The sequence below is a fragment of the Lissotriton helveticus genome, chromosome 2_1 (assembly GCF_964261635.1).
Source record: "Lissotriton helveticus chromosome 2_1, aLisHel1.1, whole genome shotgun sequence".
NCBI classification, from domain to species: domain Eukaryota; kingdom Metazoa; phylum Chordata; class Amphibia; order Caudata; family Salamandridae; genus Lissotriton; species Lissotriton helveticus.
This window is the reverse complement of record NC_136059.1, coordinates 1,546,605,210-1,546,629,432: the sequence shown is the minus strand read 5'-3', so window position 1 is coordinate 1,546,629,432 and position 24,223 is coordinate 1,546,605,210. Positions and strand designations below refer to the sequence as shown.

General features: G+C 45.8%; 1 protein-coding gene across 2 annotated transcripts in view; it reads right to left on the bottom strand.

Annotated features, from left to right (window-relative positions):
* SPMAP2L (sperm microtubule associated protein 2 like) overlaps positions 1 to 24,223 on the bottom strand; it is a 928,058-nt gene that overhangs the window by 11,325 nt on the left and 892,510 nt on the right. Inside the window, exon 13 of one of the 2 annotated variants that reach the window (XM_078677574.1) lies at positions 2,630 to 2,755. The exons of the other annotated variant lie outside the window; for it this stretch is intronic. Coding sequence (XP_078533700.1) covers positions 2,641 to 2,755 — 115 coding nt within the window. The 3' untranslated portion in view covers positions 2,630 to 2,640. Of the gene's footprint in view, positions 1 to 2,629; positions 2,756 to 24,223 lie in introns of those variants that run through there. 2 annotated transcript variants of the gene reach the window in all.

Sequence of the window (24,223 nt, the reverse complement as noted above, 5' to 3'; positions counted from 1 at the left end):
CTATCTTGTGCCACCGACAGTGCGGCATGTCCCTCAATGGGCAACGCAAGTGCATATAAGGCGTGTTTTTGAGCGCGGTGACCAAGTGCCCGCCATGCAGATGTCGTGACATCTAGTGTATTGATCTCTGCTCGTGGAGTGTGCCTGTGCGTATGCGTGATGATACCTCGCAGAGGCGTAGGTTGGGCGTCTCCTTCCTCCACTGCGACGTGCGTTATAAATTCATGTGGTTTGTACCAGTAGTAGGCATACTGTGCCTGACAGCATAGATAGTACACGTACAGGTCCGGTGCTTTGAACCCACCTCTCTCGTAGGGTAGCGACAATGTACGCCAACTTATTCTTGGTTGTTTGGTGCCCCATACGAGTCGTAACAACTGAGTTTGTACAGTTTGAAAAAAATGTTTCGTTAGTGGAACTGGGACATTGCAGAACAAGTATAAAAATTTGGGTAAAACTACCATCTTTATAATGGAAATCCGGTCCACCAGAGACAATGGTAGACACAAATATCTGTCTACTTGTGTGACTAGTGCCGCATACGCCGCACCGTAATTTTCCGTGATGACCTCTCCAGGATCTCTATGTATCCACACCCCTAAGTATTTTACAAGGTCAGCGGACCAAACTAGCGGGTATTCAACTACAGGAGGCATGGTCATTGCAGTCAGCGGGATGATTACGGACTTGGCCCAGTTTATGTGGCGACCAGAGAATAGGCTGAACTTGACATACTCACGGAGGACAGGGGACAAATACTGTTGTGGTTCGCGGATATAGAGGACCATGTCATCCGCGTACAGCGAGATTCCCACCGCTCTGTTGTTGAAGTTGAGAGGCGCCGCTCTGTGTACCTGCCGGATCTTACATGCCAGGGGTTCTAGCACGATGGCGAACAAGAGCGGAGAGAGGGGTCAGCCCTGTCGCGTACCCCGCTCAATGTCAAATGGCTCTGAAGTGTCACCTCCTACTCGAACCCTCGCTGAAGGCTCAGTATACAACAGCTGAATCCAGCGTATAAAAATTGGAGGGAAACCCATCCTACGCAGTATCCGTATCATGTACCGCCATTCTATGGAATCGAATGCCTTCGCGGCGTCTAGTAGTACTGCAACAGCTGGCAACTCTGGATTCAGGACATGTAACATGGCACCAATAGTGTGCAGGTTGAGGGATGTAGACATGTCAGGGATGAACCCAGCCTGATCTGGGAGCACCAATAGTGGCATTAGAGGCAGCAGCTTTGTGGCAAGTATCTTCGCCAGTATCTTGGCATCTAAGTTAATGAGAGATAGAGGCCTATATGATTCGCAGTACTCGGGGGTTTATCCTTTTTCAAAAGAGTGATAATCATTGCCTGCCGCAAGGAAGGTGGTAGACGGCCAGTCTCGTACGCTTCCGCGTACATTTCTAACAAGTGAGGAGCAAGGAGATCAGCGTGTGCCTTATAAAATTCCACGGCTTTTCCGCACTATAGCAGTTTTAATGACGTCAGCGTATGTCGGGTCTAATAGTGCCTCTGCTCGGAAACGCCACGTGAAAGGCTTCTGAGGATTGAGGGGAATGGTTAGAGTGAGGAAAACAGGATTGTGGTCCGATAGCGTTCTCTGGAGATTACGGACAGTTGTAACCCACTCGTTCGCCCCTTCACTTAGTATAGCCACTAGTCCAATCTGGACCAGCTATTGCTCGCCGGCGTGATATGTGTGCCTGCTAGTACCCCTATGTGCCTTTTTCGCCAAGCGTCCACCAATCCGAATTCCAACATGCCATTCTGAACACAATGAGCGACCTTGACCATCCTGGCGCCCTGTGGATTAAATTTATCTAGCTTTATCTAGCTTGGGATCTAGGTGTGTGTTGAGGTCCCCCCCATATGATTGCTGTATCGGGCCAAGTACGCAGTACGCTAAACATGTTCAAATAGTCAGCCGTGTCATCCACAACCGGACCGTAAAAGCTAATGATCGTCACTAGTACATTTCCTAGCTTCCCAAGAAAAAGCTGATGTTAAGTGTCCCGCACAGCAGCCCTCCAGCAGGTCGTTGGCCCCAGCAGTAAAAAAGCGGCAAAAGGCTCCCCTGCAGTGGCGACAGCAACAGGCAAGTTCAGGTAAGCAGACTCTCCAACGCCGCGGGGGAGAGGCAGCGCTTTAAGCGCGATCACCACGCCTCCCCCTCACACGCGGCAGCTGCGCTTGGACAAGTGCACCCTGGGACCTGTAGGCTTTGAGCCTTGCGGCGGGACAGTTCCGGTTAACAGCCAATGATAAGTGTCCAGGCACAGCAGCCCTCCTGCAGGTCGTTGGCCCCAGCAGTAAAAAAGCAGCAAAAGGCTCCCCCACAGTGGCAACAGCAACAGGCAAGTTCAGGTAAGCAGAGTCTCCTCTTTCCGCACGTTAATTCCCCCGAAACTGGAAAGTCTTTTAATTTCCTCTGCCCTAAAATTACCAGTACACGTGACAAAACTAAATGTGTGGGTGATAAATATTAAGGACCACTCCTAATAAGGGTCTAAATGTCCTTGGCGCTATTCCACCAATGGCTGCCAAAGTATTAAAGGAGTTCATGCAAAAAACAACAGAGAGCGCCACAAACTTTATTAAAAAGCAGAACTGGGCACTTCCAAAGCAAGACATTATTAACGACTGATGGGTTTCGACAACGTCTCATTCCATGAGGAGCACAACGCCTTCTTGGCTGCTTCCTTTACAATGAAGGCATCTGGATTGTACTGGGCAGTATTCATGGGAACCCTAGGAGCAAAGAGTCAAAATAAATACTTTATAATCATCAGAAAATATTGCCCTAAAGAAAATGATGTCATGCCTTAATGCAAATGAAACTTTCATTCTCAACTAAGCATTCTAGATAAAATGAAGAGTAGGGCTGTATGTCACCGGGACACTCCATTTTTAGTCTTTTGCTTTAACGGAACAAATCAGTGCATTTTGGGGGATTTAGTCTTGATTCACTTGAATGAATTGAACAAGCACTACTGAAAAGGATTTGCAGAAGGAAATATCAAAACTGTTTATCTATGTCCTTGTGACATGGCATCATCGGGCGACCCTAAGTTAACAGGAAAGGTTCATGTCTGGGACATTCCTGGATAATATTACTTGTACTGAATTATTTGATTCTAAGTGTGTTCTGTTTATTCACATCATCCATCTGAAACATACCAGAATAACTGACCAAACGATAACAGAGGACCAGGAGCCACAAATGAAAGCAAGACATGTGAAGCAACAAAGACCCCGACAAGCAGGGTTGTCTGCTCCGGCTTAATCAAGGGAGCATTTTCATGTTTGAAGAAGCATCTTAAGTTACCTGCCTGAACAAGTGAACATCCTGTCAAGTTTGAACTGCAAGTCCTGCCATACCACTGTTTCCAATGTACTCCTCACAATAATATTAGATGTGGCAGAATACACAACTGGTGCATGCGCCCCTCCTACGTCACATCTACACAGCATAGCGACGCACAGCTTATGCCAATGTTGATCTGCAGCAGTCGAGGATAAAGAGGTGTTAGGTGAAGCTTGCAAGGAACATGGTAACAAATGAGAGTCTGGTGATTACCAACGCAAAAAACAGCACAGTGAGAGCTCACATCGCTCTTCAGCGTAACTCCATCTTCGCACTGAGATTCATACAGGATCCTACTATTTGACGGTCATCCATTGGTTTAGCAGGAGTGCTCGAGGCTCCATTAAGCTCTCTCCATCTTGCCAATGTATTCACTGCAGTCATGTCTTAACTTTAAAGAAAAGAACTACATGTCCCATAAAGCCTGCAGCGTTCCACACAGGATGGAAAGTTCACAAGAGTCACTCGCAGTCTGTAAGAGGCAGTCTGCTAATCTCCTTAGCCTCTAGCTGCTGGAGTCATGTGTCCAGTGCAGGCCCATTGTCGTTTCCCTATGTTGGTGTCAGCACGTTGCAAACTGCTTTACCCATGTTACTATACATACGTCTTTTGCTTTGTGCCACACTGTACTTTCACGCAGAACTTGCCATTGTTTTCGCGTTCTGTTCTTTCCTGGGATTTTGTTTGCAGACCATAGACATGGTCAAACAAGAATGCCCCTTGTTATTTTGTTCTGGTCAGGCCTTAGCACCTAGACAAAAAACACAAATGCAGCAGTTGTTTGGGAACACATACGTTTTCATAAAGCTATTGCAGAGAATAGGTAACAAGACACTTGGAGAGGGTTCTTTCCAGGGAAGAGATCGTGACAGCACTTGAGATGTAGAACTTTCATCTGAGCATGATAAGGTAGGGGATCTGCAACAAACACCAGAGACCTTCTGATGTATAATCATTTTGCTTCTGTAGAAGAGGAGGGGATTAGGCAACCCTGTCTTGTATAATGACACCTCCTTTTATGATTTATAGACTACTTACTATGTTGACCATTTTTGTGTTGGGCATCTTACTGATTGTGGCACGCATACTGGAGAATAGAGCACACTAGTAAAAAGAAACAGTTTAAACTTTTTATGTGTCTCTGTCAGATCTTATTGTGGACTAGTACAAGTGTGAGAGCGAAAGGCTGTGTCCTGCAACCGCGATTCCTGAGAGAAACGCGGGTGTTAAGTTCTTTTTTTTTTTCGTCCTCATACATGCCACTAGTAAGTGTTAACTCTAGATGAGCTTACTCCAGGCCACTGACACTCACCAACCTATCCTGCCCTTATGTTTGTGGATAGCCATTGGAGCTCGCCCAGAGGTAGGTCAATTCCAATCCGACTCCCATTCCCGATGTTACTTGCCACTTTGGGAGGATAGGACCATTTAACCTCTGGCATAATCATTGGACTTATGGATATCATTCATTTCTCACACCAAACATTTAATGCAGACCACAATTTAATAGAGTTTACCCCACCACACAACAAGTCTAAGCGGCTTACTGCCATAATATTTCTTAAACAGTCTGCAAACTTTGGAGGGTTTTCCGATTTCCACTCCTTGCAAATCTCCCTCCTGGCAATGACAACTACGTAAAAAATAAACTGTGAAATGCAAGTTTTTATATCATAATCTTGTGGAAGACCAAATAAAGCTAATCTAGGACTATAAATTATTGGTATTAACAACACTTCTTCAAGAAACCCACACACCTGCCTCCAGTAATTAGCTATTTCTGGGCATTCGACAAACATATGGCCATCGTCTGCTGCTGGAAATTTGCATCTTGGGCATAGGTATTCTTCCGTTGCAATTTTAGAAAGTTTCGCAGGTGTCCAATATCCCCTATGTGACGTAAACAAGTGGTTTCTTCTCAAATTTGAGGGTTTTATGATTTTTTGAGACAGAGTAAAAGAATCCATCCAGACTTTTAGCAGGTCACCTTCAATCTGTACTGTGGAATTATCCCATATCTTAATAATTTCAGCCTCTAGGTTGTCTCTGGTTCCTACTAGAGTCCTATACCACAAAGCAACCTCGCCTTTCCATCCCTTCTCTCTGCTAATTGATTCGAAAATTGGACTCTCCTTCTCCTTGGACCAGTTCTGATTTCCCCACCAGGCAGATAACTGATAAAATTTAAATCTAGTCATAGTGCCTCCTGTTAAATTTGATAGGGATTCCCAACTTAGTAAGGTAGCGTTATTACTCAATTCCCCCCATTTCGTGAGACCTGCTGTTTTCAACGGAAGAGCGAGTTGGTCCTGTAAGCATTCCGGAGTACCAGGGGAATCCCAAATTGGGGCCTGGGAGTGGTAATATGGGATGTCTAAAATCCTGCGTATTGATTGCCAGTTATCTAAGGCTGTCCGTAGAAGCTTCAAACGAATTTTCTTAAAAAACTTCTGATCTCCAAATTTATAGAGAAAAAAATCTGTGCCATGTGTTAGGTCTGATGTCATTGCCCGAAAAAGTTTACCATGCGACGAAGAGTCCAATTTGTTAGCTAAGAGTCTGAAGTTCTTAAACTGAAAGGCATAACAGTAAAAAAGTAAATTCGGAAGTGCCAGGCCCCCCAGTTTCAGCCCCCTCCTCAACTTCCTCCAGGCTATTCTTGGAGATTTAGTGGCCCATATAAACAAACCAATCCTCCCTTGCAAGTTAGAGATATCTTTTTTGTCAAATTTTAAGGGGATAGAATTAAATAGGAAGGAGACCTTTGGCAATATTATCATTTTAATTAGATTAACTCTACCATAGATGTTAAGAGGCAAAGAGTTCCATCTAGTCAAGAGCTTCCTAACTTCCTTGATAACCATTGACCAGCTAGTTTTGGGTACTTCTTCCAAATTGTGTGTAAGATAAATCCCTAAGTATCAGATTTTTAGTTTTGCTTCTGGGATCAGAATCGGGTTATTCCAACTCATTATGTCCGTTTTATCTTTGTTAATACTGTATCCCGACACTGTGCCAAAGTTTTCAGCCAATTCAAATAGCCTGGGGATAGCCTCTGTGGGATTAGATGTATAGAGAAGGAGGTCATCTGCATAAAGGGCTGTCTTAATCATCAGGTCTCCCATTATAAACGGTTTAATCCTTGGATCCTGTCTCAGGGAACAGACAAAGGGCTCAATATAGATATCGAAAAAAAGAGGGGACAGGGGGCAACCCTGCCTCGTTCCCCTAGAAATGTTCAGCCATTCAGACAAACTATCGTTAACTAGAACTTTGGCCCGAGGGCTCCTATATAATCTTTCAATCCCTTTAATGAATGTATCTGGGAATCCGAATTTTATCATAGTCTTCCATAGGAATTGCCAGTTAACTTGGTCAAATGCCTTTGCGGCATCGATAGCCACTATAGTAAGTGGCATCTCCTTTTCGATTGCTATGTCTATCGCTCCAATTACTTGAAATGTCAGTTCATTCAGTTGACGGCCAGGAATAAACCCCCTTTGGTCAGGGTGAATGATAGACTTGATGATTTTGGCTAACCTAGACGCAAGTATACCGGAGTAGATTTTTAGGTCTGAATTTAAAAGAGAGATGGGTCGATAAGACTCTATTTTTTTGGGATCTTTATTTGGTTTAACTATAAGGGAGATTGTGGCCTCTGACCACGAGGCTGGGGTACTTTCCCCCTGTAAGAATATTTTATTGAAGAGTCTCAGTAGTGTAGCTATCACTTCTTCTAAATTATCTTTATAGACCTCGGTCGGCAATCCATCAGGACCGGGGGCCTTATTTCTAACCATTTTTTTCAGCTGAGACCTTACTTCTCCCTCGGTGATCTCAGTGGCTAAGAAAGTTCTATCTAAATCACTCAATTGGGGAAGATCTCTCAAAGCCCACCAAGTTTCTAACTCATTCAACCCTTGTGTATTCTTTTCCTGATAAAGTTACTCCATAAAGTCTCTAGCCTCTTCCTTTATCTCTATACGGGTGTTATGTTCTGGGGTGTCTAATGACTTGTTCCTCTGTGAGTGAGTAGGACGGCAAGTGAGATAATATAGCTAGTCGTTCCCGGGCTCATGGGAACTCAGGTGGTAGGATGACTCTGTCACTGCCTACTAAGGTTCTATGATCCCAAGAATAGTTCTGTTATTCCACAGAATCCCTGTGCCATGGCGTCACCAATGTTTGGTCTGGTACTTATTCACAGGACCCCTGAGTTGCGCTTGTGCTTGTCGACATTACCCTTGCACCGTTTTCCGGAGACGTCCATGGTGGGAGGGCTTTGCCTCCTCAGTTTGTAGTGATCACCTATTGCTGTGGGGTTTTCAAGCTTGAATTCTAAAAGGTTTATGACCCATTTTTAGTGCTACCATTGTAATCCCTTTCATTGGCTTAATTGCTCAACCGGTTGTGATTCCAGCTCATTGCCGTACTGCGGATACCCAACATTTGTTGCAGCATGGAGTCCCCAATGGGGGGTCTTCGGTTGTTTTTTGTAGTCAAGGTGGATCCTGCATACCGTTTAGAAGTGTTTTACTCCTGGGTTACGTTTCCTGCTGTGGATGCGAATGACAATTATTTCCGTACTTATACAGTTGCCACTGTTCTGGCAGCTTATCGCCCATTTGCAGTTGTTGAAGTTCCTCTTCTGGCCTTGGAGCACCAGATTTGGTTTAATGGCAGCCTACCCCTTCCTATTGCTACTGTTCGAATGGGCACTTTAAGTATTGACGGGACCACTCAGGTGGTTTTACTCCATACCCTAAATATATTAACACCAATTTGGCGGAGGTACATTTGTTGGATGCTCAGGTAGTCCCTCTTTATAGACGCCTGATCCACTTTGTTGCCCGGCCCTTTCTCGCAACTCCACCTAGTGCTGCACCGCCTGTGCAGGCTGGGCAAGGTGCGAGCTGGTTATAAGTCCTGTTATCATTAATTCCATGATGGGCGAACGTCCTCAGAATCGTGAGAACTTTCCATTTTGGACTGCTCAGAAAATTGATCAGCTTGATGCTGTTTTTCCTCTCACGGGTCTCATTGAGAAACAAAGGATCCTTACTATGTGCTTGCCTAGTGGTCTGATTCCCCCCTAGGCCAACTTCAACACCTGGGGGACGGTGTTTGCCTCAGTGTACACTTTGCTATGGCACCCCCTTGACGAGGGTTCTCCCGAGCATTCTCAAACAGAGAACGAACATGGGGCAGGTCCTGCCCTGGATTTGGGGATGAAATTAATGGGTATTTTTCAGGTAGTCTCCGAAATTACTCTATTTAATATTAAAAGTGAAGCAGCGTTCTTAATGGTTCAATGCCTTTCCGCGATCGCTGACAATGACCGGGAACATGAGTTGCCGATTATTATTGCTGAAGTTCTTCAGTCACAATAATTTTGGGGTTTGACCTTCTAATCAGTCTCAAGGTATGCCTCATCCTGAGAAGGAGTGTCACCCTGTCTTTCCTAAAAAGATATGGGACAAATCTAAGCAGCAACCCAAGGTCTCGTGGTGGGTCACCGCCACCTGATGCTTCTAAACGTAGATATGATTTACGTGATCGCTCTATAATTAAAACTCCAGAGAGCTCCCAGGTTCCTGATCCTCATTCTCCTCATTCCTTTCAGGAATCATCTGATCAACCTTTCTGGCTGTCCTTTTTCTTGGTTATAAATTGACAAATGAGGGTAGGGCTCGAGCGTCCCATTTCTTGGAGGAGGAATGTGCACAGTTGCAACCTCCAACCACCCTTAAGAAACTCCAATCTCTGCTTGGTTTTCTGAACTTTGTATTTACTTCCTGGCTATGCTCAGTGTATTAAACCTTTTTATACTTTGATACACCCGTCAGCTTCCTCCTGGCTTCCGGAACATACCGTGGTGCACCACGCTTTACAATTGGATTTGCTTGCTATGAAATACTTACAGACTAGATTAAATACAAAAATGTGGTCATCCGAATTCTGCCAAGTGAGATCAGCTTAATTTATGTGACATTTAATGAGGCAGACAGTCCCAATTGCTTATAAATCGCATTTGTATACTCCTGCAGAACTGCGTTTCTCTTTTACTGAAAACATTCTGACTTCTGTGCAGATGGCCATACTTAAAGAACGCCCCCTTGCTCAAGGTAAACTTATTTTTGTTGTTTCGCCTGTGCAGGCCTCAGAGGTGGTCACAAAAGCTAGTGTTCCAAATTCTAGAGCTCTGCATCCTCATTGGATTCAATGGGTAACGTCCTTAACATCGATTGAAGTTAGCTTTGTTTTTTACCCTTCCTTGCAAACGCAAGAGTTTCTTCAGTATGAACATGTCCAACCTCTGCCTTCTTCTGTTCCTCCTCTTATTCAATACAAATGTATCATCTATACTGATAATTTGGCACAACCGGCCATTGGTTCCAGACAAGCTTACCCTGCACCTTGCTCTATTGTGGTAAGTTCAATGAAAGATGGAGTTTTTCACTTTACCTTGGCTCATACCCAGTCCCTTGGGAACTACCAGGCCCAGCTGGTAGAATTGAGGGCTCTCCTTCTAGCTCTTGAATATGCTGATCCTAAATTATCCACCCTTGTAGTGTGTGATTCTTGTTTTTGTGTTCAGTTTTTTTATGACACTTAGTTTTCTTTAGAAACAAAATGATTTTTGGGATTCTAAATGTAGTACAATAAAGCATAAAATGCTTTGGGTTTAAGTGGCCGCTCTTAAAGAACGACTGCCATTTACACATGTTGTACATACTTTGGTCCATCAGAGTGCGGGAGCGCACGCTGTTGGGAATTTGATGGCTGATGAAGCAGCCAAATCTGCAGTAGCCACAGTTAAAGTAGCCGCAGTTAAATGCTCTATGACTAAAATTGATGATTACATTTTAGCAGCCATCAACGCAACTCGGGATTGTACTCCCTTTCCTCAGGGATTTGCTTTTTAATATACTTACCAGTTGAGTACTGACAAAGTTCCATTTGTGTCCATTCCTAAGGTTGGTGAGAGTCTGATTCCCAAACGTTATCGCAGACAATCTTTGATAGTGCCCGCGCATGAAGGTATCGCTTCTGCACATGCTGGATTGGCTGCCACTGTTTCTCTTTCACATCAACATTATTGGTGGTGTGGTTTATACCAACAGACGTGCCCCGATATGTTCTTTGTTGTGACTATTGCCAACAAATTAAAAGTTCTACTGTGTCGTGACCTACTCAGACATATCTTTTTATTTTCAATCAGCCATTTTGGTGCATTTATCTTCATCATTGCAGTTCTCTTATATCCGATAATGCTTTCAAATATATTATGGTGGTAGTGAATTCTTGCACAAGGTTCCTCTTGGTCTGTCCACAGCTCTCGACTGACGCGTGCATTATTATAAAAGAGTTGCATGTCTTTGTCAGGACATATGCCTGTGTCACTTTCAATTCAGACCAGGGTCTGGCTTTCACCTCTAAGGCGTACAGTGATTCGATGACATCAATGGGGGTGCAGGAACATTTCTCGTCTCCATATAGGCCGGATGGCAATGCTGGTGTGGAGTGGATGAACCGTGACTTAAAGCAATCTTTAACAGTAAAGGTATTAGGTACGGGCCGTGATTGGTTTACTCATCTTTATGGGGTTCAACGTGCTCTTTATAACCTCCCTCGAAGATGTCTGGGTGGGCGTCTCCTGTACGAAATACTCTTTGGCATCAAGATGTTTGTTAAAGACCTTGATGGTCTAGACAATGTAGTGGCTGCCACAACCATTGACGTAGATACCACTGTGCTGTCTTACAGGATCCACAAAAGTGTTGTGAAACTCTGGCTAAAACCCATTTGCCTTTGGCTCAGCCTTCTAAGGCAGCTTTTTTGATTCCTGTTTCCAGCTGGCTTCCTAAAGTTGGAGATCTGGTTTGTGAAAAGGTGGTGATTAATAAAGAATTTCAGTCCCTCCTTCCATGCTCCTGTTCCAGTGCTTGGTCTTCAGGGTATCCGAAATGTGGTTTTACCTCCAGTGCCTGGATAAAAAGAAAATTGCTTTGTTTCGATGGAACATGTCAAGGTACACCATGTGGCCAATACTCAATGCCTCTGGGTGCCCAAGAGAGGATATTCCTTTTTTTTTTTTTTTACTTTTTATTTGCAGGATAGAATTGCATAGAATTATACAGTACATTCTGGTCGCATAAGTTGCGGTGTAATGAAATTTTTTCACGGTACTGTATATGCTTATGTAATATTTTGTTTTCTTAATTTTCTTTTGTTGCATTCCCAACTCAACCCACCCAACTCCCCCCACCCAAGTCCCTCCCCAGGCCCTCATATGTAGTCAGATCAGTTGTTATATCTACATGGCGGTACTTCTCGCGACTGTCTTTCATTTAGTCTGGATAGTTGTCGTAGCATCTTTCAGAACATACAAAGCACATTCCAAATACATTTAGTCTACCTCTATGTAGAGTGCACCCGTGCCAACCCCTAAGCTATTCCATCCGGGACGGCTGCGTGCTCGGGGAGTCTGACCATGTATCATCCCACAACAATCATCACTTCTCAGTTGGCCACAGACAATGACTCAGACTCCTCCTCCCCACCAATCATTTCAAAGGACAACATCATGGCATTCCATTCTAACGATATAGGAGTCTTTCTTAGGCCTTTACGCTTCTCTAGCTGTAGTGCCAACCCCTCTGCCTTACCCCATCGCACCACTTCCGTCCTCCATACATCAGTGTCAGGTGGCCTACTCGACTTCCACCTCATGGTAATAGTACGCTTAGCTAGCAGTAGTGCAAGGTCAGCAAACCGTGTGGCTACACTTTTCTTCCTCTCCGGAGGCCCTAGGCCCAGTAAGCTAAATACTATGATGTCATATGGCCTATTAGGGGCTACCCTGCGCAGTTCATTGTGTATTGTCTTCCAGTAATATCCTATTTTCGGGCAATCCCACAACATGTGTACTAGCCTCGCATCTTCTAAGCCACACCGGGGGCATGAGTCAGGTGTGTCCGGGAACATCACATGTAGACGGTGTGGTGTGAGGTATGCACGGTGCAGAATCATGAGTTGGATGAACTTAAATTTCGGATTCCGCGATACTTTCTTGGGGAATTTAAGGATACGTTCCCATTCCTTCTCTCGAAACTCCCGTCCCACGTCCCTTTCCCATGTTTCTCTCAGTGGCAGTAGCGATATCGCTCTCCCGGCACGTATACCATTCGTGATCCACTTTGTTAAATGACTACCCGATCCCATCAGGTACTGCATAGTGAGTAATGTGTTTATACCTGGTTCATCACCGTCTGGCGACCAAGTCTGTGTGAGGTATCGGCGCACCCCTGCATGTAGCAGGAACGATCCCCCAGGAGTGCGGTGTGCCCCGCGGAAATCTTCAAAGGTCATCAGAACACCCCCGCCGAACAAGTCACCTACCTGCGACACACCCGCGTCAGCCCATACTGCGAGCTCCCGAGTGGATAACAGTCTCGTACCCAGTGGGATCCCCAGCAGTGGTATAGTTGGAGCATAGCAGGAGGCAGAGGAGGTGTACCGTACAGCCCTTCTCCAGCAGGTAATGGCGATCTTGAGTAGGGGAGGAGACTGCCCGGGGATCACAGCTTTTGGGAGCAACAGAGTGTGTATGACACCCTTCTCCCTGTCAGTTTCAGTCATATCTATTTCATGCAGGTTGCGACCGGCAATCCAATAAGCCAGCCACTGCAGCTGGCATGCATAATAATATGCCAATAAATCCGGGACTCCCATCCCGCCTTCCGCTGTAGGTAGCTGCAGCTTGGCCAGGCCAATACGGCGTCTACCCCGCCCCCATACCAGCTCCGTCAACATTGTGTTCAAGGCCCGAAACATAACAGCTGGCACCAAGAAGGGTAAATTCGTGAAGTAGTAAAGGAGCCTGGGGAGTACCACCATCTTAGCGATGGCCACCCTGCCCGCCACTGACAAAGGTAGCGTGGTCCAAAATTGCACCTGCGCTTTCAGCGCTGTTACGGCTCTGCCCAGGTTGCCGTCAAGCATGTCTTTTGCTTCTCTATAAATCTGTATCCCTAGGTAACGGAAGGTCGTCTCGGCCATCTCAAAGTTATAGGGGGGAAAAGACAAGGGGTCACGCGCCTCAAGAGCAGCGAAACTGTACCCGTACGACTTAGACTCGCTGATCGTAAGGCCCGAGAGTGCGCTAAAGGCCCTGAACATACCCGGGATGGGATCTAGATCCCCCTGTAGGTCTCTCAAGTAAAGGACAATATCATCTGCGTAAGCCGACACCACATGGGTCGTTCCGCCTCTCCTGATTCCCTTGTGTTGCGCTTTTTGTCGAGGTTTGCACAGCAACGGTTCTAGCGCTAGTATGAACAATAAGGGGGATAGCGGGCAGCCTTGCCTGGTTCCCTTCACTATGTCCAGTTGTGGCGATATACATCTATTTGTGCGGACCCGAGCCGTAGGGCGGGTGTATAATAATCGGACCCAAGCAATGAAATCAGCTGGGATTCCAAACCTCTCAAGTGCCGCGAACATATAATCCCACCGGAGTGAGTCGAATGCCTGACGTAAATCCAGGGAGATGCAGCCCTCAGCTGCAGTGGGTGAATGCTCATGGAGCATAAGTTGGCTGAGCCTCCTCAGGTTCATCGCCGTGCTCCTGCCAGGCACAAAACCACATTGGTCTGGGTGGACTAGTCTCGGGATATGCTGAGCTAGTCTCGTCGCTAATACCTTGCTCAGGATCTTGTGATCGGTATTCAACAAGGACAAAGGCCTATAGTTAGCTAGGTATAGACTATCCCTACCCGGTTTAGGCAGTGAAACAATTAGGGCCTGTAGTGTGGTCTGCGGCAGTCCTTGTGCTTTCTTCGCTTCGTTGAGCACCACGTGCAGGCGTGGAGCCAACAGGTCTATATACGCCCCATAAAACTCCGCTGGCAGACCGTCGGTGCCAGGGGTCTTATTCCTCGGGAGAGCTCGCATAGCCTGTCGTATCTCTGCGATCGTGATGGGTTGTGCTAGTCCCTCACTCTGTGCCCCCTCCAGGCGCGGTATCTCAAGCCCAGTCATAAACTCCTCGAACGCGTCTTCCGACATACGTCGGTGCGGTCCATTCAATGTTCCATAGTATTCCCGAAAGGCAGTGTTTATATCAAATTGTGTCGTGGCCAGCGTCCCAGTCTGGTCCCTAACCTCTAATATGGGAGTGGGAGCAGGGGCGTCTCTTATCAATCGAGCCAATAGGGGCCCTGATTTCTCTGCGTGCATATGTTGTTTGCAAGTGTATTCTTTGTAATCCAGGACACGAAGTTCCTCCAATATCTCAGCGTGTTGAATGTGGGCCTCCTGTAGCGGTGTAAAGGGCAGATTCGTACCCGCCGCCTCTCTCTCCAACATGGCCAGTCGGCCCTCTACCTCACTAAGTCTCTCCATCACCATGCGCCTCATGCCCGTTCTTATGTTCATTGCCTCCCCCCTGATGGATACCTTAAAGGCATCCCACTCAATTTGTCGTGTACTAGCCGTGCCAGTATTTATACGGAAATATTGTGTGATTGCGTCTGCAAGGGTTGCCTTAAAGACAGTATCCTCAAGTAAGACCGGGGACATGCACCATGTTGGTATAGGCGTGGGAATTCTGCCCCACTGTACCGTGACCTCCACTGGATTGTGGTCTGAGAAGGTCTTACCCATGTGCTCCGACGCAGTCACCGCATCCAGCAATGTCGTGGTGCAAAACATATGGTCTATTCTTGTGTGTAATTTATGGGGAGGGGACAAAAGGTATACTCTTTATCCAGTGGGTGCATGCGCCTCCAAATGTCAGCCAGGTCCCATCCCACTGCCCACTGTGAGAGTGCATCCGCCTGTCTCCTACAGTCAGTAGCCTGTAATGGTGGGTGTGACCTATCTAGAGTTATATCTAGTACTGCATTAAAGTCCCCTCCAATTATCCATGTGCATTCCGACCAGTCTGCTATCACCCTATTAAGCGCAGCTAGAAATTCCAACTGGCCTGTATTCGGCGCATACACGCATCCAAACACCACAGGGGAACCATCCAGCAATCCTCTGACTAGCACATACCTGCCCTCTGGGTCTAGCCTCTCCTCCACCAATTTAAAAGGAACCGAGTTCCTAAACCATATAGCCGCCCCTCTGGAGAACACAGAGTAAGTAGTAGCAAACAGTTGCCCCCTCCACTTCTTTAGCAATTTCGTACTTTCGTCCTTGTTCAAGTGTGTTTCCTGTAAGCATGCCACAGCGACACGCCGCCTGTTGAGTTGTGCTAACACCCGGTGTCTCTTATGGATCGAGCCCATGCCCCGCACATTCCAGGTGCACACTTTGTATTCGCTAAGAGTGCCCATGGTAATCTGCTACAGACATAAACAGCAGTTCCCGCCCTGTTCCAAGTATATATACGAAGCAAGTCATGAGTGCCAGAAAAACAAGTAATCCCCAAACATAAAGGTCCCCACTCAAAAAAACATGAGGTCCAAACACAGGCACCCAACCGGGGTGACAAACAGACTGAACCATTGCTGCGCCCTGGGGGTGTGGTCCCGCTCTTCCTTGCCTGGAACCCGCCGAAGTCATTACAGCGCGCCCTGGCAAGTATTCATACCCCCAGCCCCATCCGTCCCACCCAAGGGCCTACATATAACCTGTACATTACCAGTCGGAGTCTTCTAGAGTCACGTTCAGAGTTCATTTGCCTCTTGTGCAGTTATTTTCGGGAAAAGTTACAAGCTATCCGCAGAGCCCGACACCTCAGTTCGGGCGTCAGAGGCACTATCCAGGGCCGGCTCGCCTCTGGCGTTGTGGGCAGCCAACGCAGCCTCCATCAGCCGTGCCCCCTCCTGGGTCCTCCTCATCTCAATCCTCAAATCGCAATGGCGCCTTTTCCCGTGCCACTCTCAGTACTATGTCTCTATCTTTATAATTCAGCAAACGTGCTATTAGAGGTCGCGGTGGCGCCCCCGGCCGCGGTGGTCGAGCCGGTATCCTGTGCGCCCTCTCCACACTATACAGGGGTGTGAGTTCCTGTGGTCCCACAATTTTCCTCAGCCAGTCTTCGACAAACTGCCTTGGGTTCCTCCCCTCACTGCGCTCCGGAATACCCAAGATTCGCACATTATTGCGGCATGCCCTCCCTTCCGCATCGTCCATCCTCTCCCAAATTAGCTTCAGCTGCTTCTCCATGTTTTCCATTTTCGTGGAGTGCTCTGTCTGTTGTGGTATGAGGTCATCTAGCGCTATCTTGTGTTCCGTGACTCTCTCCGCAAGCTTGTTATGATCAGCACGCAATAACGACATACCAGTTGCCATGTTGTCCATTCGTGTTTCGAGCGCCTCTCTGGAAGCCCTGATCTCAGTCAGGATGAGGTCCAGTTTAGCCTCTTGGGAGTCCTTGCCCGTTGGAGGCACCATTTCTACATTCGAGGAGGCCAGCGGGTCCTCAGAGCCAGTAGACTGTAGCACCAGACCGGCACCTCTCTCGGGCATCTTGGTCCTGGTTCTGCCCATAATTCTCGCTGCCAGTTTGGCGGTGTTTATTCATCCCGGGTGATCCCGTTCCAGCCCACCGGAATTGTCGTAGATGCCACACGCTCCCTAGGTCCAGCTGTTAGTGGCTCGTGGTCCCGCGTGTGGATGGGCGCAGCGTCGCGCTGGTTGTCCGTTCCGGGCCCACCTCGGGTATCTCTCAGATCCGGCCAGGGGTCCGCCACTCAGGGAGCAGGGCCCAGCCACCCGCCACATAGGAAGGCTCCGTGTGTAGTATCCTCCCCACCTCCGATATATGCTATGTAATCCTCTCCGCCACTTCGCCGTCGCCTCAGGGTCATAGACAGGAGGAGTCGCCCTCACCTGCAGTGGAACCACCAGCCGTAGTGGGCAGCGGTGGCAGTACTCAGCCCAGCGCCCGTGTGAACCAGCGTTAGCGGCCGGTCTCCCTCTCTAGTTCCAGTGTCCGTCGGGGCAACCGCCCCCTAGCGCCAACAGCGCCCTCAGCACTCTCAGGGTATATGCCGCCTCAGTTCGCACCTCCAAGAAACCTCTCAGTGACCACAACGTAATGGCGTCGTCCTGCTTGCAGTCAGTAGGGTCGCCCCAGCGCCACAATGTCAAGGTCACGGCTTGGTATTCTGGCAGTCACCAGACTATGCCGCGTGCAGTCCAGTGGTGCGCCCGGTGGAGTTACACGCACACACACTATGCCTGTCCTACGCGGCCTGCCAACGCAGATCGGCTCATTCGCTGTAGTGCCTCATGGACAATGGCGTCAGCAGCGCCCAGTGAAGCCCCGGAAGGGTCCTGAGACGTCGTGCCAGGTGCGTAACGAGATGCCAGGGATCCAGGCTATTGGGTGCTCCGGCGTATGTGGTTTCTTCTCTTCTCCGCCACCCACTGCATTAGCCTCCCCAGTAGGGCTCACCTCGCGTTGCCTTTCACGCTACCGGACACCGCGGCTCTTTCTGCGTCACCAGGCCCCTCCAAACTCGGGCACTTCAAACGCTGTTCGCTGAGCCCTGGTGTTAAATTGCAGCAGTAAATGTCATATGGCGGTACAAGGCTCCAAATGTGCGTCTTTGTACGGCAGGAGTGCCCCGGCATAGGCGACTTTCCCTTCACTCCGCTGCCCTCCATGTCGCCGTCCCGGTAGGGCTCACTCCGCTCGGCCGTTCTCGGTACGGGAGACCGCGGCTGCGTGTCTGGCGGTAGGCCTCATACACCTCGGGAGCTCCGACTGCCCGTGTGAAATCTTGCAGGACTTAAGGCTCCGACTGTGCGCTCTAGGGTCCCTCACTTGTCATCGGACCTGGGTGGGACGCAGGGGCCGTCTGGGGTACAGGATATACAGCTTGTGTTACCGGGCAGAGGACGGAGCTAACTCAAGAAGCGTCCGCCATGCTCGGCTCTCGGCCACGCCCCCCCAAGACAGGATATTCCTTTACAGACTGCGAGCTCCATTCCTACTGATTCTCCCCGGCAGCCGGAGGGGCATGTCGAGTTTCAGTTGACCTGGTACCTGTTTTGCCTTCTTTACACTCCACTATGGAACCCTCGAGGACCCTTCAGGAGTGCAATCCTCAGGTCTACATCTAGAATCCCAGCCTTCATCATTCCAGCTGAGTTCTTCTGGATACTATATTGATCAACATAATTTTTCTTCAGACAGTTTTTCATTGTCATCGCAGATCTGTGTTATCATCTCCTGCTGAAAATGCACTTATCTGGTTCCATCTTAGATTTATATTTGGATTGTGTTTTCCATAGTATTTCTTTTCATGTGGATTGGATTTGTGGCTGTTTATTTCTTTTTGATGAATGGCCAATATCTCCCAGAACATTCTGTTGCAGAACTTGATGATGGGGTTTTAGCCCACATTCTTCCTTGTATACAATGAAAAGAGACCAGTCCCTTGTTAACATTTCAGGGGTCCCAATCACTGATGGAATTGTATGGGATAAAGTACCATTCGATGTATTTGGTCCAACAGAGACCCTACAAATACCATATGTATTCAGTTTTTCCATGGCTGATGTGATAGTGCCCGGGTTGCAATCGGATGATTGGGATGTTGATGCTGTAAATTCTATATTTTCTGAATTACAATATTACACTGTCTTTGACACTGAGGATTTATATTTGAATTCAGATATGTCAATTTATTCTGTTATCCACATTATGGACAACATTTTTTGCATAGAGCTAATGGACATCTTTCCCAATTTAATTATACTCAATGGGGACATTGCCCAATTCCATCCCAGGGTAGTTCCTATACACAAAAGATGAAATACACGTATTTTACCAGTTATAACCTTCCAGACCCAGCATCATACCATTTTAAGTTGGTTCCCACTCTTTAGAACAAATATTTGCTTACTCATACCAAGATAATATATGCATCTCTGTTTATGGACAATTTAGCCCTGAAAGGATATGATTACTGGAAGGACAATATTGACTTGAAATCAGTATGAGGCACTAAATCCTGGCAAGTCCAAGGTACAGAATCTTTATTCCATGCTTGTCAGATACTTATGTAAATTATCTTTCTTAATAACACAGTCCAACAGACTACTTGTCTTGGGTTGGCTAAGATTAAAGAACTGAATACTCCCACTATCCCATCTTTGGCCCTTTTTAATAACTAGCAATCTTATACAAATTATACGGAAGACCAACTTAATTGTATGATACAAAATGGTTCATTTAATTCTTCTATGACAGCTCTGACTAGGTGGAAATTATTGCCTTTGAACATGAATGTTTCTCATTCTCGTTTCATGAACATTACTTCTGGGTTCAGATTAAATCGACCTGATCCACATTATTCACAAACACTGGTACTACTTATTTCATAGGTAAACTATATAAACAATGGCTAAAATATTCCACATTGTCTGCTGTGAAACAACCTCTTTCTCTCCTATATGAAGATATAAACGTATCTGATTTTCATTTGGGTCCAAAGTCCCCACGTTCAAAACAATTGTTTCATGCTGCATATAATGAACTTTGGAAACTGTTGCAACTGGAAGCTGCAGTAGGTTTATGACAAATTGATCAAGATAATTTAAATAAAGTACTTTCTGTTGTCAACAACAGTGTCATCTCGTATTTATAGTTCAGATAAAATTGTATCATCTGTAATTGCTATTTTACAGAATGAAATGTCTACCTTGTATCATGATCAGAATAAACTTAGATCAGTTATGCAATTTGGTTGGACACTTCAAGCACTTAAGAATGGGCACATTCCTTGGCATTATCTTAATTGTAGCACATTGTTTTTACCATTTAATTACTACATAAACAGCAATCAATGGCTGAAAGATACTAGTTACACCATGCTATACATAGAGAAGCATGAACAACTTCCCTTCACTGTAGCTGAAACTCATTCTGCGGTATGGTTAATAAACAAGGTTATCTCACTGCCCATCTTGATGTTCCAGTTCACTGCCTGCATGAAACACTTCCTGGTAGGCAGATATGAATCTCGTGGGAGCGGCTACATGCATGAATTACATGAATTATGGTCCCTACCCTTTACATATCATTGTAAACAAGCAGGGAGAGAATTGTTTCTAACAGGCAATGGATGTGACTTTACTGCTGGTCATTCAGCTGTGTGTCAACAAGCAAAAATTCAAGGCACCTGCAATGTTTCTGCCCCCAATCTAGCTTGCGATTTGAAAAGATCTCCTGTTCCCATAGTAATTCCCACTCTCACACTGCTTTTGAATGGCAGTTATCTCGTTCTTAATAATCAGGACGGTTGCGGTCTGTGGGCGGGAATCAAATAAGTGGTGTCTGTTTCCCAGTTAGTTACTTGTTGCAGCAACGTCCTGTTTTCCCCTCCACATGGGAGTGTAAATTGTTCATTATGGCCTTCTATTCCAACCTTGGAAACAGATTTCAACATTCTAAGTAGACTCAAAGCATTATTGTTTCAACAAGAAGTGGCTGTCCCTTCGGCATGTGAGACCTTCGAATTGCAGGTGGTGAGAACGTCTAGTGAAATACAGTCATTGTTAAAAACAAATCTCCCTCTTCATTTTGGGGAATCAATACATCAAATATTTAATGCGTCTGATACCACTGGCCTGGCACACTTTTGTTTAACTTGTGGGCTCTGACCTTGTGACATTTCAAAATATTTTTGGAGTATTCCTAGCTTTTATACATTCTAATTTTTTCAGCGTATTCGGTGGGTTCCCCCTGATGCTCATCTTAATTTGCGGCATCATCGTGCTACTCCTTCTATTCCACAATGGGCGCTACATTTGTGGTCCTTCCCGGTCAGGCATTGTTGCAACTGTCCCGTGAGCGAATACTACAACTTTTTGGCATGGTACCCTCAGACGCTCTGGATACCTAATTTCCTCTAACCTACCGCTCTGCTTACTTCACTTGTGTGCAACTTGTGTTCCATTGCATCCAGTGCACCTTTCAAGGGGCCCTGGATGTCTGCCTGGCTACTCCATCTCATGCTGCTCTGGATTTCCAACTGTTAATGGGTCCCTTAGTGGCCCAAAACAAGGACTGTTCCTTGGGTATGTGGCTTGTATACAGCCTCGCGTAGTGGCTAGTGGCCTGGAGGTGATCCCTGCGCAAATGCGCTGTGTCTTCTCGATCTCAGTTTCATCTAAATCACCACAGGTTGTCCTTTCATAATCTTGTCAACAACTGGATATGGTATGTTTGTTTCTTTGACTTGCTCAACTGGATGGTGGACACCTCTAATTTGGAAGGTTCAGGTTTCTTACTGGAATCCTTGTCTTTTCACTTGGCATCCTACATTCTGGGTCCCAGTGATATGCTGTAATTGGATACATTTTTCACTGAAAAATCCCTTTTTTTCAATTTGACCATAGTCTCTATAGGAGACACTGACTACATAGTTTATGTTCGCTTTGGTTCTGCTTGTCACCTGATTTCTGTCATCATTTTGGTGCTACCATCCTGACCAAGGGGAGGGTGTCGTATCCAGTGCAGGCCCGTTGTCATTTTCCCTATGTTGGCATGAGCACTTTGCAGACTTCCTTCTGCTTTGCGCATGTAACTATACAAACATATTTTGCTTTGTGCCACACTGTACTTTCACAGGGAAGAGATTGTGACAGCACTTGAGATGTTGAACTTTCATCAGTGCATACTAAGGTATGGGGTTTGCAGCAACCGAGAGACCTTCTGATGTATAATCATTTTGCTTCTGTAGAAGGGGAGGGGGTTAGGCAACCCTGTCTTGTATAATGACACCTCCTTTTATGATGTATAGATTACTTACTATTCTGACTGTATTTGTGTTGGGCATCTTCTTACTTATTGTGGCATGTATACTGCACATTAGAGAACAATAATTAAAATAAACATTCAAAACTTTTCTTGTGTCTCTGTCAGATCTTATTGTGGTTTAGTATGAGTGTAAGAGTGAAAGGATGTGTCCTGCAACCACGATTTCTGAGAGAGTCTGGAGTGTTATGTTCTGGGGTGTCTAATCACTTGTTCCACTGTGAGTGAGTAGGAGGGCAAGTGAAACACCAGCTAGTCGGTCCCAGGCTCATAGGTACTCAGGTAGTAGGATGACTCAGTCCCTGCCTACTAAGGTTCTATGATCCCAAGCATAGTTGTGTGACTCCACAGAATCCCTTCAACACAGGCAGCCTCAAATAAGTGCCCAATATCAAACTCATGCTTAGGCTGCTGCTTGTTAAAGGCCCAGTTTACTGAATATGCGCTTATTTGACAAGCGCCACCATGTGTGCCTGTTTCCCAGGTGATGCTTTTTTACTTTTAAATCCATGTAAGGTGCCTTTTTAGCTCCCACTGGACACTTTCTGGATTTCCCGTCTCATCTTTTACTCACAATTGGGGAGAAGTGTCTTTCTCTATTATCTGTATATGCTTCTGTGTCAGTTGTTTCATTGTTGCTTTAGCTTATTATACAGGGCATGGACCCCCTCACAATTTAGCTTAACTGTGGAGAACCTTGTGCATTTTTTCTGTCTGTATTTAAGGCTTTACTGACCATTGACAACATTATTACCATTTTGTAATCATAATTGTTACATTTCTGATTACTAAAATTAGTAATTTGATGTTTTTTTAAATAATAGAAGAACACAAGCATTTTGATAAGAATTAAGAACTAGGTTATATAGTCGATGAAGCGGAATTAATTCAGAGAAATTCATTTCTGAACAATTCAATGTCTCAGCCAATTCAGATGGCCATGATCATTGCTCAAAAAGTTGCTTTTGACTTTAGTAACTCTGTGGCTAAGGTCATTTCTGATAAATTGACCCTTTCTACTGGTAGTAGCAGGGCTTTGTCAAATCATTGCATTCCTAATGACACTGGGAAAGTGTAACCCTGGGAAGGAACTCACTGAGGACTTCTAAGGGTGGTAAATGCAGTACAAAACTTAATAATATGGTTCTCTCTCAATATTTCCAGATGCAATGGATTTACAACTCAGCCAGCATTGAAATTTATGGTTCTCAACCACAAAAGATTGTTGATCGTAGGTCAACCTTAGTAACTTCTCACCTGGAAGAAGAAGCTAAGTTTACTGGGAGATCCCATTTGGTGTTGCAAAGGTCATGCTCAAATGAGGGTCATGATAATGATGATTTTTACGATCTGACAATAATATTCAAAATGCTGCTGATGAGGTGACGTATCAGGATGTGACCCACGATGTTAATTATTCTGTTTTGCCTGATGTGCCTAAGAGATAAAATGTGTCCGATGTTTCACTTTCTGAAGATGTTGATAAGGTAGCAGTGCCTGTTATTTTGGATTCCAATGGTCAACTTATGTTTGATCTCTGTCTGTTACAACATCCTGATTCTTTTGAATGGGCCTAATCATATGGTGCAGTATGGCAGACACTGATTTAGGTATATTTGTATAAAATCTTTGATGCTCATACTGCTATTAGTGCAACAGCCCTCAAAGCGGTGTGGACTGGAGGACATACTCAGATGAGTTGATTGGTCCAGCGTCCCTACTTTGAGGACTTTTTATTGCAAGTTGGTATCTCAAGCCTTTAAGACAGTGGTCAATTAATTTTAAACACGTATAACAAAGCGTCCAGCTTTGCCATATAAATACAGATTTTCCTAGCTTTCACTTTCGACAGCTTTATTCCACAATTTACAGTCCTAAAAGCATTTACAAAAATACAGAAAATATTGTACGCATAAAACAGCTGTTCAAGGAGAAGCATCATTTAAATAGATAATAAAAAGAAGGGCAGCTCCGATGTCCTTATTTATACAATTCATTAGTAAAAACTAAAAAGTAAATACGCACCCCAAGACAGACCCCCTAGGGGGGCTCTTAGTTTTGTGTCTAA